Source organism: Stenella coeruleoalba (genome assembly GCF_951394435.1).
Source record: "Stenella coeruleoalba genome assembly, chromosome: 5".
Taxonomy (NCBI): domain Eukaryota; kingdom Metazoa; phylum Chordata; class Mammalia; order Artiodactyla; family Delphinidae; genus Stenella; species Stenella coeruleoalba.
The window spans coordinates 92,178,064-92,195,010 of record NC_137150.1 but is presented as its reverse complement, the minus strand read 5'-3'; the positions used below and the strand labels follow the sequence as shown (position 1 = coordinate 92,195,010).

The window sequence follows — 16,947 nt, the reverse complement described above, 5'->3', positions numbered from 1 at the left end:
GCACTTACCATGAGCACATAATGCCAGTACAATGTGATAACTTATGTACAGTACTTATTGTATTGGAATTAAGTGCTTGTATCTTCCATTTAATTATGTGTGCTTTGAAGCACTACTATGCATGAGTTTGCATGTACCAATGATTTTCACAACATTCTGCTATGGTTCCTGATATAAAAGCACTTATTAACATGGTTTATCGCCATTGTTCTCTCCCTAATATGTACTGGCCAGTAACAAATGATTAGAAAAATCAATGTAAAGAATAAATGTTACTGTTGGTTAAGAATGAACAATTATATGGTATGTCATCAGAAGACCGTCAGCCTTTCCCAGATATGATGTTTCTTACTCAGAACCTTAATATAACTTTGACTTTCAGTTCTAAGACATGGGAGTAGCTTATCTATGTGAAATATCTTTAAATGATATGTTTTTGGTATTTAATAACTAAATCATCTGGGATGGGTACTTTGTACCACTTTGGCCAGTTAGCTCTTAAGTCAAATGTCTTTTGCGTAACACGAAGAAAAAAAATACAACATAGAAGTGCTGTGAAAGAAATGTTTGCATTCATTTGAAAATAAAATACCAACTCTGCTTTTGTTAACATTCATTTTATAAAATACCTTAAAAGAACAGATAAAGTACTGGCGTTTACATAATAACCAGAATTGAAAAAGGATGAATAAAATATAAATTAATTGAACACATAACTATTTTGCCATATTAGACAAGTTTAAAAAAGGCATTAAAAAAATAAAATAGTAAATTGGGAAGAAAACCCTTCACTCAACTGCTGTCATTTTCTGGAAACTTTTCCTAGAAGCATTAAAATTCCAGGTCAACAGGCAGTACCTGTATTGTTGAAAACATACTGTAATTTGCTTCCAAATCTGTCAGCATAAGAGAAAGATTAAATTTTTAACCAGGTTAGATAATTCAGTGCAAATTAAAGCTTCAAGTTGAAGATCCGAGAGGAAAAATAATGTCCAAACTGTGGGAAATGCTTCTGGAACTGAAAGAGAAAAAATTCACATTACGAAAAAATCTTTGCAAGTGTTCTTGTGTGTGAAATATTGAGTTAACCAATGGGCCCTTTGAAGTTGCAGTTAGGGCTCTACTACTCTTTGCAATATAGGCAAGGGAATATGGATGGGGAGGGGCTCAAGGTCATCTTTGTGGAAGGAAGTTCAAGATCACCGTAAGCACTGCTGATTCAATTCTAGAAAATCTGGCTAGGATGGATATTACAGACATCAAGGGGAAAAAGAGATTGTGGAGATTAATTTACTGGACTGTCTTTGAGGATAAGTATTTCTACCCCCAGAATATGTTGGGGGACAGGGGAGAGCAGGTTAATGTTGGCCACAATCTGTTTTAATTATATGAATTATATATCATACTGGCTTTAAAAATAATCATATTACCAAGTCTTGAGACATGGGAGGAATGTCAAACTTCTTGGATCACAGTGAAACCAAACCTGGTTCATTTCCAACCATTAATGGCTAGTCACTTTTATAATTTAAAAATGTATTTTGGTTTAATTATTTCCTAAAAAAAAACTTTTGAGTTTGATAAGTCATAGGTAATAGGTAGCAATAGGTTTTTCATGATAATGTTTGATAGAAAGTTTCGCTCTTTCCATTCCATACAAAATTTTGATTCGTTCTTTTTAATGATAAAACTAATTGTTGCTATTGAGTACTAGATACAGAGAGATTTTGGTGGAGGCTAGTAAGTTTTCTTTGCAAAATAGATTTTTAAAAATTCAGGCCTAAATTTTCTATATTGTCACCAGTCTTCTTCTAATCCTCACTGGGAATTTTCACATTTTTGAGAATTGTTTGAATGAGAATATACTATACTTCCTAACATTCGTATTTTACATCCTTCCCTAATCTATTAAGAATGTTATAACAACATTATCACAATGAAGTGGCAACTTTTGGCTTTTAGACTGTACCTAAGATCAGCAAGTCATAAAAAAAAAGAACCACAGTGCTATTCCAACATGACATCAGAAACTAATAAATGAAAAATCATGATGACATAACATGGGGTTCATAAAGCAATGGAGAATTAGCCAATGCAGTTTTTAAAAGTGTAAAAAACTGCCCTCATATACCTACTTACAGGAAGAACATCTAAAGCAAATTAAAAATTCTCTTCCAGGGACATGAACCAGCTCAGAATCAGCTGAAGAAATTAAAATATAAGCACAAACTATCCAAGGCCTGTGACTCCTCAGGTACCTCATGTCAGGAGATCAAACTGTCAAGTAAGGGCACATGTCAGCTCACAAAGGAATGCGTTAGTTCCCTCCCCAGGTCAATGCAATGACTACACAAGTCTTGACTGTTAATTTCCTTTGGCTCTGCCACATGTTTGGTTACATGCTTTCAAATCCTGAAGGAAAGACTCACTATGAGATGCATCTTTTTACATCACACTGTGTGAAGTTAAAGGAGTGGCAGAAACGTGCACAAACCTGCAATCAGTCCACGTTTAGGAAGCCTTCTGTGGGTTCAAGCATTTAACACAGACCTGGTTTTGTCTAATTTCTTCACTAAATAAGAAAAAAAAAAAAGCAGATTGCCTGAAAATTCTAAAGCGCTGGTGGAACCCTTCCAGGCTTTGTCCAGCAGAGACACTTTCACCATCAAAAGGGCAGATAAAGGATAACAGAATATTACAATGGAATCAGTTTGTGACGGTTTGTGCTTTAAGAACACAGTGCCTGACAGCGTGGAGCACATCATAGATGCCCAATAAATATTTGTAGGTTTATTAAAAGTAATAACACGGTTTCTGAAGAACCAACCTCCATTTTGCAAAAAAGGCAAAACTATATAAATGTCTTATACCTGACTGGATGGAGCAATGTGGAGCAATGAATGAGAGAATCGAAAAATTAAATACGAACTCTAATTTGATGGGAGAGAGAAAATTACTAAGAATTTTGCAAAGGAAAAATAAACAGTGCCACAGTAGCATTAGCACTTAACAGTGCGTCAAAGATGTAACGTTTCCACTGCAATATGAACTGGTTCCTAAACTTTTTAGGTACCAGAGTGTAATCACTCAAACAGGAAATGAACTCTATTCCACTTCGGGAAAGGTATGGTGATAGTTTTATCTGAAAATTATTAATGTATTTCTGGGAGACGGCCCTCTTATTCAGCATGCCTCAAGGTAATGCGGCATAAATATCAGGGGACCTCATTATACAACTTCAATACGGCATTGTCATGCGCAAGCGTATTCTCCCACCTCTGCGGTAGTTGCTTTCTAATATTGTAGGTTTTTGTTTTTAGAGCCGTGACACCCCTGGGATGACAAAGATGAGAGTGTGGAAGATCACAAAACTTACACAAAAAGGGAAGCTCTTCTATATTATATGAAAACCCCTTATAAAAGGCATTCATTGACCAAAAAATGCTTTATACATTCAGATTTTTACCCATCTCTCAACAGTGATGGTTTCCAAAGAAAAGACTCAGTAGTGAAGGCCACACACTTTTTTTGCATTAATTTGATACGTTGAAAATCAGAACCTTTAAAGCATCTTGTAAATGGGAGAAATGGAACTGGACCTGGGTTTGGGGGTGGGTGGGTGGGATGGGAGCGATCAAAATGAATATGTGACTTAGCTGTTGACGCAGACAGCAAGGGAGTTGGTAGAAAATGTTACAGCAGACCTGACCACTGTACAGAGGGTCTATCAAGAACACAGTACAGGTATCAAAAAAGTCCCCAAACAAAACTAAAAAACAAACTGCAACTTTGCCAACTTGTAAACAAGGAAAAGCATTTCACAGATTCAAAGTTCAAGGGAAGTAAACGTCTTTAAATTATTTTTGTCAGTTCAACCCTGATTTAAAAGTATGGCTAGCAAAAATAAGGAAGCCGTGGCCATTGGCATCCTGAGCAAGAAGCTGTCTTCTGAGAAGCAGCACTTCCGAGCCTTTCTCTTCTCAAGATGCCACGTGAGGAGGAGACGTTCTCTCTTGAATTCCATCTCACTTTTCTCCTTTCCACACATCTGGAATATTCAGCAATTGCTTTGTGTTCTGGTGTTTACAGTCCTGGCTGCTATAGATTTAGACGTGGGGAGACGGGAGGGGGGAAGGCAAATTCTCGGAGGATGCTACGGGCCACTTCGACATTATTCTGGGCTATCTCTAAGGCTCTCTTAACTTCTTCAAAGGCATAACCCTCTCCCATGAGTTTTGCAATTTTTGCATCGACATTTTCCAATGCTGCCTCAGGCCCGTGGGGTTTTCTGTGGTGAATTTCTGGTGCAGTCCTGCGGGGTCGTGGTTTAGGAGGTCTGGCTGGTGCTTGTGAACCATCTGCATAGATTTTTAAAGAGATATTTAAATGATGAGCTAAAAATAAAGATATTATACATTAGTATGATCTCATTATTTTATATGAAAACAGTTTTTCATTGTTTCTACAAAAACCATTTTCCATTTTGTATATACTACGGTTGGATAGGTTATATTGTCCCCATTTTGAACGTCAAGAAAACTAAGGTAGGGTGTGTTGGAAATTTAACTGAGAAATTAACACAAAATTTTTCCCAATTCTACATATTGTTCTTTAAACCATATGAAATAAAAGATACAGAAGGAAAAAAAACAAAAATAACTGGAAAAGAAAAGCTTTCACTTTGGCAATGCAGCTCGCCCTTCTCTACTACGGTGGAGGCACTTCCTTGGGAAGTTTCTACCAGAGGAAACTGTTAGAAGCTCGTGGATACTCCTGGCAGAACATCCCCACCAGGCCCTACACCCCACCCATGTCAGAGCAAAACTCCTGAGAAATATGCTTTGTAGCATATTTTTCAAGTTAATAATGCTGTAAAGTGATACCTTGCTGATGCTAGGGGGGAAATAATGAAATAGTAGATGCTTTGAGTCTGCTATTAGTCCATAGGTTGGACAGAAGTAAACTCAGTGCTTTGCTGAAATACTTTATCCAGATTCCAATGTAGAACGCTTAGCCTGAGAAAAAGCAAAGCCAGCAGAAACATTAGTGGAGAACTCGGTTCCAGATCAGTCCCCTGATAATAGTTTCTCAAAGTTAAACCCAATGACACTGGTATCCATGAATGGAAAGTAATCTTATTAGGAGAAAAGAAAGTTAGTTAATAGACCACCATCCCATACAGATCACCAGGAGATGGGCTAGTAACTTGAGGTGGCACTTTTATCATGGATTTCCATTTATCTGTATCTGACTTAATATCAAAAGCCTAGATTTTTAAAAGAGGTTAAAAGTTGTCAAATTTATTCCATGAAACATTTATGGGTTTAAGATACAGTAGACGCCAACAGTTATTTAATGTTTTTCTTCTTAGACCACTGACAGGTGCCAAATTCAAGGACACAAATAAATGAAGAAGTGAGGCTAGAACCCTCTTGACTCCTGTCCTCATCCTGTCCCTCTGGGTCTCTGCTCCCTTGCCAACTTTCCTGATGGCCTATGGAAATATTATAAGATGATACTTTCAATAATAATCAAATGTAAATTATAAAGAATTATCTGATACATTATTTCATATTTTTCTCATAAGTATGATATTTTTCTCTGAGGAGGTAACTTGTAAAAAAAAATATATCATCCTGTTTGCAATTCTAGCAATATCAATATAACATACACAAAACAAAAGCCTCCAGGATGAAAATATTTAGTTCTACACAAAATTGGATGATAGTCTTATTTCTAATTGTTCCTTTCTTACAGAATGATATCCAGTTTGAAAAAAATATTATAGCTGTAGATAAAGCTTACTCTGGTCATACATAAGAACACACATTAGTTTCTGGTTCTTGCTAAAGTCTATACTGTTTTGTGTATCTGTAACTAAATATCGCAAATTATTATGGTCTAGTCAATTGCATTTCTTACTGTTTTGAGATTTCATTTATTTTTCTATTAAGTATTTCCATTATGTCATGCAGAGAGGGATAATAAATTATGCTTTGCTTCTAATTACTTCCAAAAACTATTAGAGATTCTAGCAAGCTTTCCTTTAATCAGTTACCACAGAATTTATACATTGAAATACTGTCTGTTCTGACTTACTTTTAGGTGAGAAGAGTATCTAGAATTAAACACAAGTTTAAATTCCTTGTATTCTACTGGTAATTGTCGAAGAACTTTTCTAATATTGTTATTTTGTTTCTGTCTGAATACTGAGAAGGGCACATAGCTGAAAAGTACAGCTATGAATACTACTAAACTGGGAAAGATGCTGTGGCAGCGAGAGACCCATCTAATAGCATAATTGGAAATTAAGTCTTAAGATTCAGAGCTTCTAGATGTAATAAACATGTGTCTTTGATCTTGGCAGATGGCACCTGTCACCAGGAAAACCCCCCAAGAAATCTATCCACTCTGTGAGGCTGCTATAATTAATACTGGCCAAATGCAATGGAATTTGCAGATGATAAATTTTATTTGAGAAAGCTATTCTTTTCTTGAAAAAAAATAAGTACTAAACATAATTCAGGAAGGCTAAGTTAGGTTAAACCAAATGTTAGGGAAAACACACACACACACACACACACACACACACAATGATTAAATCAAAATTATCTAGCTAGAGGAGTGAAGGTATCTCTGATCTATTTGTAATACCAACTAGAGGAAATGATTCAAACCATCTCTGGAAGGAATCACAATAGATTTTGAAGATATTTTCAGTAAAAAAAGAAAAAACTTTGAAGCAAAGATTAATTTTTCCAAAAGATAGATTTTTTTTCCTTTTAAACACAAAACTCATATATCCCAACTCATTTAATCCTAGTCCTCATTGCCCTAACTCAAAATCTGTTTCCCTGAAACAGTGCTGACATCTCTTTGGAATCTTACAAATGCCCAGAGTTGAACTGTATCATGTATTAGAGCCCACAAATGGAAGTAACGTGGAAGCTTTGTTGCAACTTTTTGCCACCTGTTATATACATTTCTATTTATTGCTGAATATTTATTCAATTTGGAACGTTTTAATTTTTTATTTGTTTTAATTGGATAGTGTAGCTCTGCACCAGGTAACTGACTGACAGCTACAACTTTTCAAGATGAGGATGTCGGTGACGAGCACCGAGGTTGGTTAGATGCATCTCAGTTTGGCCGCTAAGATTTTGAGTGACTTTGAGTTAAGCAGTTTACTTTCATAATTCTCACTCTCCAAATCTACTAAGTATTATTTGTAATGATAACCACTATACTACAGTGCTATAGAACAGCAGTTACTATGAATTAATAGGAATTCAAATGTGGAAGAGGACAAAAACCTGGAATTTGTAGTGAGTGCCTAGTTCTGTATGAAACTTTTAAGCAAGATATTAACAAGAAAGATCTGTTACAACCTGAACTAATAGTAAAAGCCGTTAAAAAAAACAGGCAATTTTCATGCTGATCATTACAGCAAAGCACTTAAAGCCAATCCCTCTTTCTAGACACCTCTTCTTAAAACTCATGAACAGCCTTCACTGTTTCCACTTCTTCTTTCTCACAATGTCTAAAAGAGGAGATACCAGGTCCTTATTCACTTTGTAATGTGTAGATGATGATGCAAAGGAGCAATGAAGCAGCAGATGAACCTCTCTCAGAGTTCTCCCAAAGCTGCTATGTTGTAGTTTTGGAGTACACTGGAATGACTATGAATTTTGCCAGCGCTATGGGGACTTCTGTACCTGAATACATGTCATCCTTAGAAATGTGATTGATTGATTGGAAGGACATGTTTTATTCTGGTGCTGCTGTCCGTGCTCATGGTATTTTTGAACTCCTATGAGCAAGGGCAACAACATCCAAATAAGTGCAAGAAGGTGTGGAGCCATAGGCTATAAACAGTACATCTTCCTGGAGCACTAATTCGACTCAAGGATATGAGAGAGTTAATATTTTTAAATATGAAAATAAATGTAGATATACCAAGTAAAATGCAAAATTTCTATAAATTGTTGAAATAATACAGACTTCGAAGCAATTTCCTGCATGTGATTGTCCACTTTTAGTTAAATCTCTAGTCCCCATGTCATTCGGAGTTAGTTAGCTCTTTGGTGCGGAGAAAGATTTGAGAAGCAATAGTTTGACAGCATATAAAAATGGACTATCATACAATAATTTAAAATGACGTTAAAAAAATTTAATGATGTGGTAAGAAACTTATGATACTATGTTGTACTGTGGAGTATGATCTCCACTGTGTGAACATGTGTATGGACAGATCATTAGAAAGAAGGACTCCAAAATGGCAATAATGTTCCTTACTGATGACAGGGTTCTAAGTGACTTTTCTTGTTTTTTTTTTAATTCTACTTTGTTCTCTAATGTGTATGTACCACTTTCATAACTTTAAAAAAAGCCTCAGATCCCATCTGTTGGTTTTACAGGTCTGAGCTGCTCAAGAATCTAAGAGATTGATTTTGCTGGTATAAAAAGTACAGAAAGTATGCAGTGGCTTCCTAAATTCATGTGAAAAATGATCACAATCCAGGTTTTGAAATCTCTACTACAATTTTAGAATTCTTAGTACCCTCTTCTATCACTACTCATTTGGTTTTATGATTGGCTATCTATCTCCAAACTCAGCTTAGCAATCACTGTTACATGAATGTGTGAGTTAAAGTTTTTCTTTTTTTTTTTGCCATACGCAGGCCTCTCCCGTTGCAGAGCACAGGCTCCGGATGCGCAGGCTCAGCGGCCATGGCTCACGGACCCGGCTGCTCCGCGGCATGTGGGATCTTCCCGGACTGGGGCACGAACCCGTGTCCCCTGCGTCGGCAGGCGGACTCTCAGCCACTGCGCCACCAGGGAAGCCCGTGAGTTAAGTTTTTAAACCTAATTTTTGGCCTGACTACTGGTGGGATTACAACATAAACTTGGCTAACAACAACGTAAATGGGTGCACAGCCTACTGATTCAAATCCTATCAATCAATCACTTACTAGCTGTGAGACCTTGGGTAAATTACTAAACTTTGTTGTGTCTCACTTACTTCTATAAATTGACATTAATAATACCTATTTCAGAGGGGTTGTGGGAAATAAAATTATGACTAGATCTGTATTGTATAGTAAATTTACATTTATTTATATTTTATATATAACATTACATTGTATTATATAAACTACTCAACATTAATATATAATATATAAACAATTATATAAAATGTTTTGTATGTGCAACTATAAATATAACAATGTTAGGTATTAAATTCTCTGTTGTCTATATTTAAAACTGTATGTAATATTTTTTAAAGTCTGAGACATAATCTCTAGTAATTCAATAATACTTGGGATGGACATCAAGACTCTTAGATTACAGATATGTTCAAGTATAACAATATCTGAGAATTAGACTACAGATATGTTCAAGTATAACAATATCTGAGAATTAAAAGAAAAAAATATTGGAAGAATCAATATTGTCAAAATGACCATACTACCCAAGGCAATCTACAGATTCAATGCAATCCCTATCAAATTACCAATGGCATTTTTCACAGAACTAGAAGAAAAAAATCTTAAAATTTGTATGGAGACACAAAAGACCCCGAATAGCCAAAGCAATCTTGGGAAAGAAGAACAGAGCTGGAGGAATCAGGCTCCCTGACTTCAGACTATACTACAAAGCTACAGTAATCAAGACAGTATGGTACTGGCACAAAAACAGAAATGCAGATCAATGGAACAGGATAGAAAGCTCAGAGATAAACCCACACATGGTCACCTTATTTTTGACAAAGGAGGCAAGAATATACAATGGAGAAAAGACAGCCTCTTCAATAAGTGGTGCTGGGAAAACTGGACAGCTACATGTAAAAGAATGAAATTAGAACACTCCCTAACACCATACACAAAAATAAACTCAAAATGGATTAGAGACCTAAATGTAAGGCTAGACACTATAAAACTCTTACAGTGTTCTGCCTATGTTTTCCTCTATGACATAAATCACAGCAAGATCCTTTTTGAGCCACCTCCTAGAGAAATAGAAACAAAAACAAAAATAAACAAATGGGACCTAATGAAACTTCAAAGCTTTTGCACAGCAAAGGAAACCATAAACAAGATGAAAAGACAACCCACAGAATGGGAGAAAATACTTGCAAACAATGTAACTGACAAGGGATTAATCTACAAAATTTACAAAGAGCTCATGCAGCTCAATATCCAAAAAACAAACAACCCAATCAAAAAATGGGCAGAAGACCTAAATAGACATTTCTCCAAAGAAAACATACAGATGCCAAGAGGAACATGAAAAGATGCTTAACATCACTAATTATTAGAGAAATGCTAATCAAAACTACAATGAGATATCACCTCACACGAGTCAGAATGGCCATCATGAAAAAGTCTACAAACAATAAATGCTGGAGAGAGTGTGGAGAAAAGGGAACCCTCCTACACTGTTGGTGGGAACGTGAATGGTTACAGCCACTAGGGAGAACAGTATGGAGGTTCCTTAAAAAGTTAAAAATAGAGCTACCATATGACCCTGCAATCCCACTCCTGGGCATATATCCAGAGAAAAACATGATCCGAAAAGCTATATGCACCCCAGTGTTCCTTGCAGCACTGTTAACAATAGCCAGACATGGAAGCAAACTACATGTCCATCGACAGAAGAATAAGATGTGGTACATATATACAATGGAATATTACTCAGTCATTAAAAAAGAATGGAATAATGCCATTTGCAGCAACATGGATGGACCTGGAGATTATCATACTAACTGAAGTAAGTCAGACAGAGAAAGACAAATATCATATGATATCACTTATATGTGGAATCTAAAAAAATGATACAAATGAACTTGTTTACAAAACAGAAACAGACTCAGAAAAAACTTATGGTTACCAGAGGGGAAGGGTTGGGGGAGAGGGATAGATTGGGAGTTTGGGATTGACATGTACACTCTGCTATATTTAAAATAGATAATCAACAAGGACCTACTGTATAGCACAGGGAACTCTGCTCAATACTCTGTAATAAACTAAATGGGAAAAGAATTTGAAAAAGAATAGATACATGTATATGTATAACTGAATCACTTCACAGTACACCTGAAACTAACACAACATTGTTAATCAACTATACTTCAATATAAAATAAAAAGTAAAAAAATATTTTTATTAGACCTGTATCTTATAGTAAATTTACATTTAAACTACTCAAAACATTAATATACAATATAGACACTATTACATAAAATATATTTTACATGTGCAACTATAAATATAATAATATATGTTATGTATTAAGTTATCTCTGTTATCTGTATTTAAAATACTTAGCATAACATTTGTCCCATAGTAAGTGCTTAACAAATTTTAAAAATGATTACTACATACAATTTGAGACATAATCTCTAAAATTATTTAGTAATTCATTGACTATACTTGGGATGGACATCAAGACTCTTAGACTACAGATTTTTTCAGATTTTTTCAAGTATAACAATATCTGAGAATTAAAAGAAAAAATATAAATTAACTTATCAAGGCATAAAAGAAATCTCATACACATCATCATTATGACTTTGCTACTCTCCTGTAAGTTGGAACAATTATTTCTGGAACTCATTTATGTAAACTTGAATTGCTTCCACTACAGATATACTATTTAATTTTAGAAGGACATGTTTTTATACTACTGAATTTTAGGACATGTTTTAATACACAGTTTTCACTAAATTACAAATAAAATATCTTCACATACACTAAGGTAGGTAATTATGATTGTAAGGGCCAAGGTTATGACATAACTTTTTTAATACATCCAGAAAATGGTTATAAAAGAACTACATTAGTATTAGATTTGTAAGAAAACTGACCCCATGTTCAGTGGTTTTAAAACTGAAGCTGTATGTAAGGAAAAACATTTTAGGTAGTTGAACTATGGTAAAACTCTGTAATGCAGCAATTTCCTTTGTTGAAACACAAAACAAAATCTTAAAAACACCGTTTATCTTAAAACATCACTTATAACAATACACAACTCCCACTCTTATGTGAAATGAAGCCGTGATTTCCAGTTGAGGTCTTAATATAAAATTCATTCAACATCTGGGCACTTTTCCTTTAAGCTAGTAAAGGAAAAGTAGTATTGGAATTAATTCCTTTTATGAGACCTCCTTTATTTTGTAGGTATACTTGGCAATATCTGTTACCAGTTATAAACACATTTAATACAAGTCATATTCTGAAATTCTAGTGTTATTTTTAAGTATTACCTTGAACGTCCTTTTAAATACTAAGAATATTAAAAAAAAATCTCAAGAGCTCAGCTGTACTTCATCAGCATGAGCACAAACACATCATCATTACGACTTTGTATTCTAATATAAGTTGGATTCCCTGGGTTTTTAAAGAATGGTATTCAAACTGTAGCACATTATATCTTACCACAAGAGAAAAGCAAACTTAAAAATGTCTAAAAACTCATGCATAGCTAGTACAGACATGAACCCTATGTGAAGAAATAAGCAGACTATTAGCAAAAACATTTGGCCCATATAAGGTATATGTAAGTTTAACACACGCCGGTAAAATCCACATATTCTGATTATCATTATGACATATTCATATCATTAAATATTGTTACATCTACAAACTTCAGAAAATTATAAACTTTTATGGGGGGAGGAATAAAACATTTGGAAGGCTCTTTGTATATGTAGACATACATTTACATGCACACATCCTTTTTAGAGAAAGGAAAATATTTTTAAATCAATTAAATTTTTTGAGTTATTTTCATAGAAAGCTTATATACATAAGTAAGTCACCATCAATTATTTACATCACCATAAAAAATAGGAGAAATGGAATTTATAAGATGTGGCAGTTATACCAGAATCCTCAACGATTGTCTTAAAAAAGCCTTAATATCAATAAAAACGTTACTGCAAAATAAGCACTATTAGTACCCCAAAGGCACACTGCATAGTCTTAAGTTTCTGATGGAAAGATCTAATCCAGAAGGCAAGCTGAGTCCCTCTCCTGGTGTGAAATAAACTAGTGGACAGCTTGGTAGCCCTGTGAAGCAGCATGTGAGCAAATATCTTGTTGGAAAAAAGTATCTTATTTTCTGTGGTTTGACTGTGTCTGTAAAGAGAGTTCAGGGAATAGGCTGAAATAGTTGATGTTACACCTAGCTGAGGCCCTCAGAGGTAATAATCAGGACTATTTTATCACTCAGGTAAAGCCAGTTTAGGTTTCTGGTAAATGCATATTTGGGGATGTTTCAACAGGGTTTGTGACTTAAAAGTTCTTCCTTGAAATTTCTAGTGTAATACTAACTGGAATTCCTACCAGTTGAAATCATATATGTGAATGATGTCCCTCTGGGCTCAACAATACCTGCATGTTACGGTGCAAACTGTAAAGAAGCTGTGAAAATAGAGCATTTAGGCCACAACTCTTCTCATAACTTGAGTATATGTTTCTGTTAATCCAGAGCTGGTGGTACTGAATGCTATTTTAAATCAGTCATGGCACTCTTCTCAAAGTTGTATTTTAATGTTATTTCCTTAAGGGATTTGCTTCCTTCTCCTATATTGTAAGGTACTGTCTCTCTCCTTCTTCTTGACTTTCACATTTTTTCATCATTCTGGAAATCTACCCTTTCAAATGGAAATACAGTGTTTCAGTGGGTACCCATGGATATATCTGAAATATTGGAATGACTAGAAGTAAATTGGTAAAAACAGCACAGACCAAAATTTGAAATGGTTAATAAAATTTTCTGTTTTTCTGAGTTATAGTCAAGTGTAAAAACTTACAAAACTGCAGAGGGATTTTTGCATCTCCCATGCATGTCATCAAGTACAGAACTACTGTGCTGATAATTCTCAAAGCAGCTAAATAATTATCTTGATTCAGAAGTTACAGAATGGACAGCTCTCACTATTAACAAATCTGTGAACTGAGGTTTGAGCTTAAAAGCAAACCAAATCCAGCAATACATAAAAAGGATCCTACACCATGATCAAGTGGGATTTATCCCAGGGTTGCAAGGATTGTTCAATATCCATAAATCAATCAACCATATTAAACTGAAGACTAAAAACCATATGATCATCTTAATAGATGAAAAAAAGATTTTGATAAAATTCAACATCATTTATGATAAAAAACTATCCAGAAAGTGGGCATATAGGGAACATAACCTAAACACAATAAAGACCATATAGGGCAAACCCACAACTAACATCATACTCAATGATGAAAAGTTGAAAGCATTCTCTCTAAGACCAGGAACAAGACAAGGATGCCACTCTCACCACTTTTATTCAACATAGTTTTGGAAGTCCTAGCCATGGCAATCAGAGAAGAAAAAAATAAAAAGAATCCAGGTTGGAAAGGAAGAAGTAAAACTGTCAGTTTGCAGACCACTTGCTACTATACACAGAAAATCCTAAAGATGCCACCAGCAAACTACTAGAGCTCATCAATGATTTCTGTAAATTTGCAGGATACAAAATTAATATACAGAAATCTGTCTCATTTCTATATATTAACAATGAAATATCAGAGAAATTAAGGAAACAATCCCATTTACCATCACATCAAAAAGAATACAATACCTAGGAATAAACCTACCTAAGGAGGCAAAAGACCTGTACTCTGAAAATTACAAGACACTGATGAAGGAAACTGAAGATGACACTAACAAATGGAAACCATGTTCTTAGATTGGAAGAATCAATATTGTTAAAATGACCATACTACCCAAGGCAATCTACAGATTCAATGCAAGCCCTATCAAATTACCAATGGCATTTTTCAGAGAACAAATAATTTTAAAATTTGTATTGAAACACAAAAGACCTTGAACAGTCGAAACAGAGAAAGAAGAACGGAGCTGAAGGAATCATGCTCCCTGACTTCAGACTGTACAAAGCTACAGTAATCAAAATAGTATGGTACTGGCACTAATATAGACACATACATCAATGAACAGGATAGAAAGCCCAGAAATAAACCCACACACTTATGGTCAATTAATATATTGGGTTGGCCAAAAAGTTCGTTCAGATTTTTCTGTAAATGTTATGGAAAAACTTGAACAAACGTTTTGGCCAACCCAATATAACAAAGTAGGCAAGAATATACGATGGAGAAAAGACAGTCTCTTCAATAAGTGGCACTGGGAAAACTGGATAGCTATATGTAAAAGAATGAAATTAGAACATTCTCTAACACCATATACAAAAATAAACTCAATGGATTTAAAAACGTAAATGTTTTTAAAACATTTTAAAACATAAAATGTTTTATAATGTTTTAAAACATAAAAAATGTTTTAAAACATAAATGTAAGATCAGATACTATAAAACTCCTAGAGGAAAACCTAGGCAGAATGCTCTTTGACATAAACCACAGCAATATTTTTTGGATCCATCTCAATGCTCCTTGACATAAACCACAGCAATATTTTTTGGATCCATCTCCTAGTGTAATGGATATAAGAGCAAAAAACCAAATGGGACCTAATTCCTGTGTTGTTGTTGTTTTTGTTTTTTTTGGCTGCACCACATGGCATGTGGAACTTCCCCAACCAGGGATTGAACCATGCCCCCTGCAGTGGAAGCACAGAGTCTTAATCACTGGACCACCAAGGAAGTCCAAATGGGACCTAATTAAACTTAAAAGATTCTGCACAGCACAGGAAATTATAAACAAAACAAAAAGACAACCTACAGAAGGGGAGAAAATCTTTGCAAATGATGTGATTAACAAAAAGGGATTAACTTCCAAAATATACAAACAACTCATACAGCTCAATATAAAAAAAAAAAAAACCCAATCAAAATATGGGCAGAAGACCTAAATAGACATTTCTCCAAAGATGACACACAGATGGCCAAGAGGCACATGGAAAGATGCTCAACACCGCTAACAGAGAAATGCAAATGAAAACTACAATGTGGTATCACCTCACACCAGTCAGAATGGCCATCATCAAAATGTCTACAAATAATAAATGCTGGAGAGAGTGTGGAGAAAAGGGGACCCTCCTACACTGTTGGTGGGAATGTAAATTGGTGCAGTCATTATGGAGAACAGTAGGAAGGTTCCTTAAAAAACTAAAAATTGAGTTACCATATGATCCAGCAATCCCATTCCTGGGCATATATCTGGAAAAGACAAACTAATTCGAAAAGACAGATGCACCTCAGTGTTCATAGCAGCACTGTTTACAACAGCCAAGACGTGGAAGCAACCTAGGTGTTCATCAACAGAAGAATGGATAAAGAAGATGTGGAGGACGAGGGGAAGATGGCGGAAGAGTAAGACGCGGAGATCACCTTCCTCCCCACAGATACACCAGAAATACATCTACATGTGGAACAACTCCTACAGAACACCTACTGAATGCTGGCAGAAGACGTCAGACCTCCCAAAAAGCAAGAAACTCCCCATGTACCTAGGTAGGGCAAAAGAAAAAAGAATAAACAGAGACAAAAGAATAGGGACGGGACCTGCACCAGTGAGAGGGAGCTGTGAAGGAGGAAAGGTTTCCACACACTAGGAAGCCCCTTCGTGGGCGGAGACTGCGGGTGGCGGAGGGGGTAGCTTCGAAGCCACGGAGGAGAGCGCAGCAACGGGTGCGGAGGGCAAAGTGGGGAGATTCCCGCACAGAGGATCGGTGCCGACCGGCACTCACCAGCCCAAGAGGCTTCTCTGTTCACCCGCCGGGGTGGGTGGGGCTGCGAGCTGAGGCTCGGGCTTTGGTCAGAGCTCAGGGAGAGGACTGGGGTTGGCGGCATGAACACAGCCTGAAAGGGTTAGTGCACCACGGCTACCCGGGAGGGAGTCCTGGAAAAGGTCTGGATCTATCAAAGAGGCAAGAGACTTTTACTTCCCTCTTTGTTTCCTGGTGTGCGAGGAGAGGGGATTAAGAGCGCT

The 16,947-nt window shown here is 35.8% G+C and overlaps 1 protein-coding gene across 2 annotated transcripts in view; it reads right to left on the bottom strand.

Moving 5' to 3' along the window:
• Window positions 1-558: 558 nt before the first annotated feature.
• The window catches only part of CBLB (Cbl proto-oncogene B), a 214,681-nt gene continuing 198,292 nt past the window's right edge, over window positions 559-16,947 (bottom strand). For both annotated transcript variants that reach the window (XM_079921619.1, XM_079921620.1), the window contains exon 19: window positions 559-4,358. In XM_079921619.1, the coding sequence (XP_079777745.1) occupies window positions 4,099-4,358 (260 nt within the window). In that variant the 3' untranslated portion in view covers window positions 559-4,098. The remainder of the gene's footprint in view (window positions 4,359-16,947) is intronic.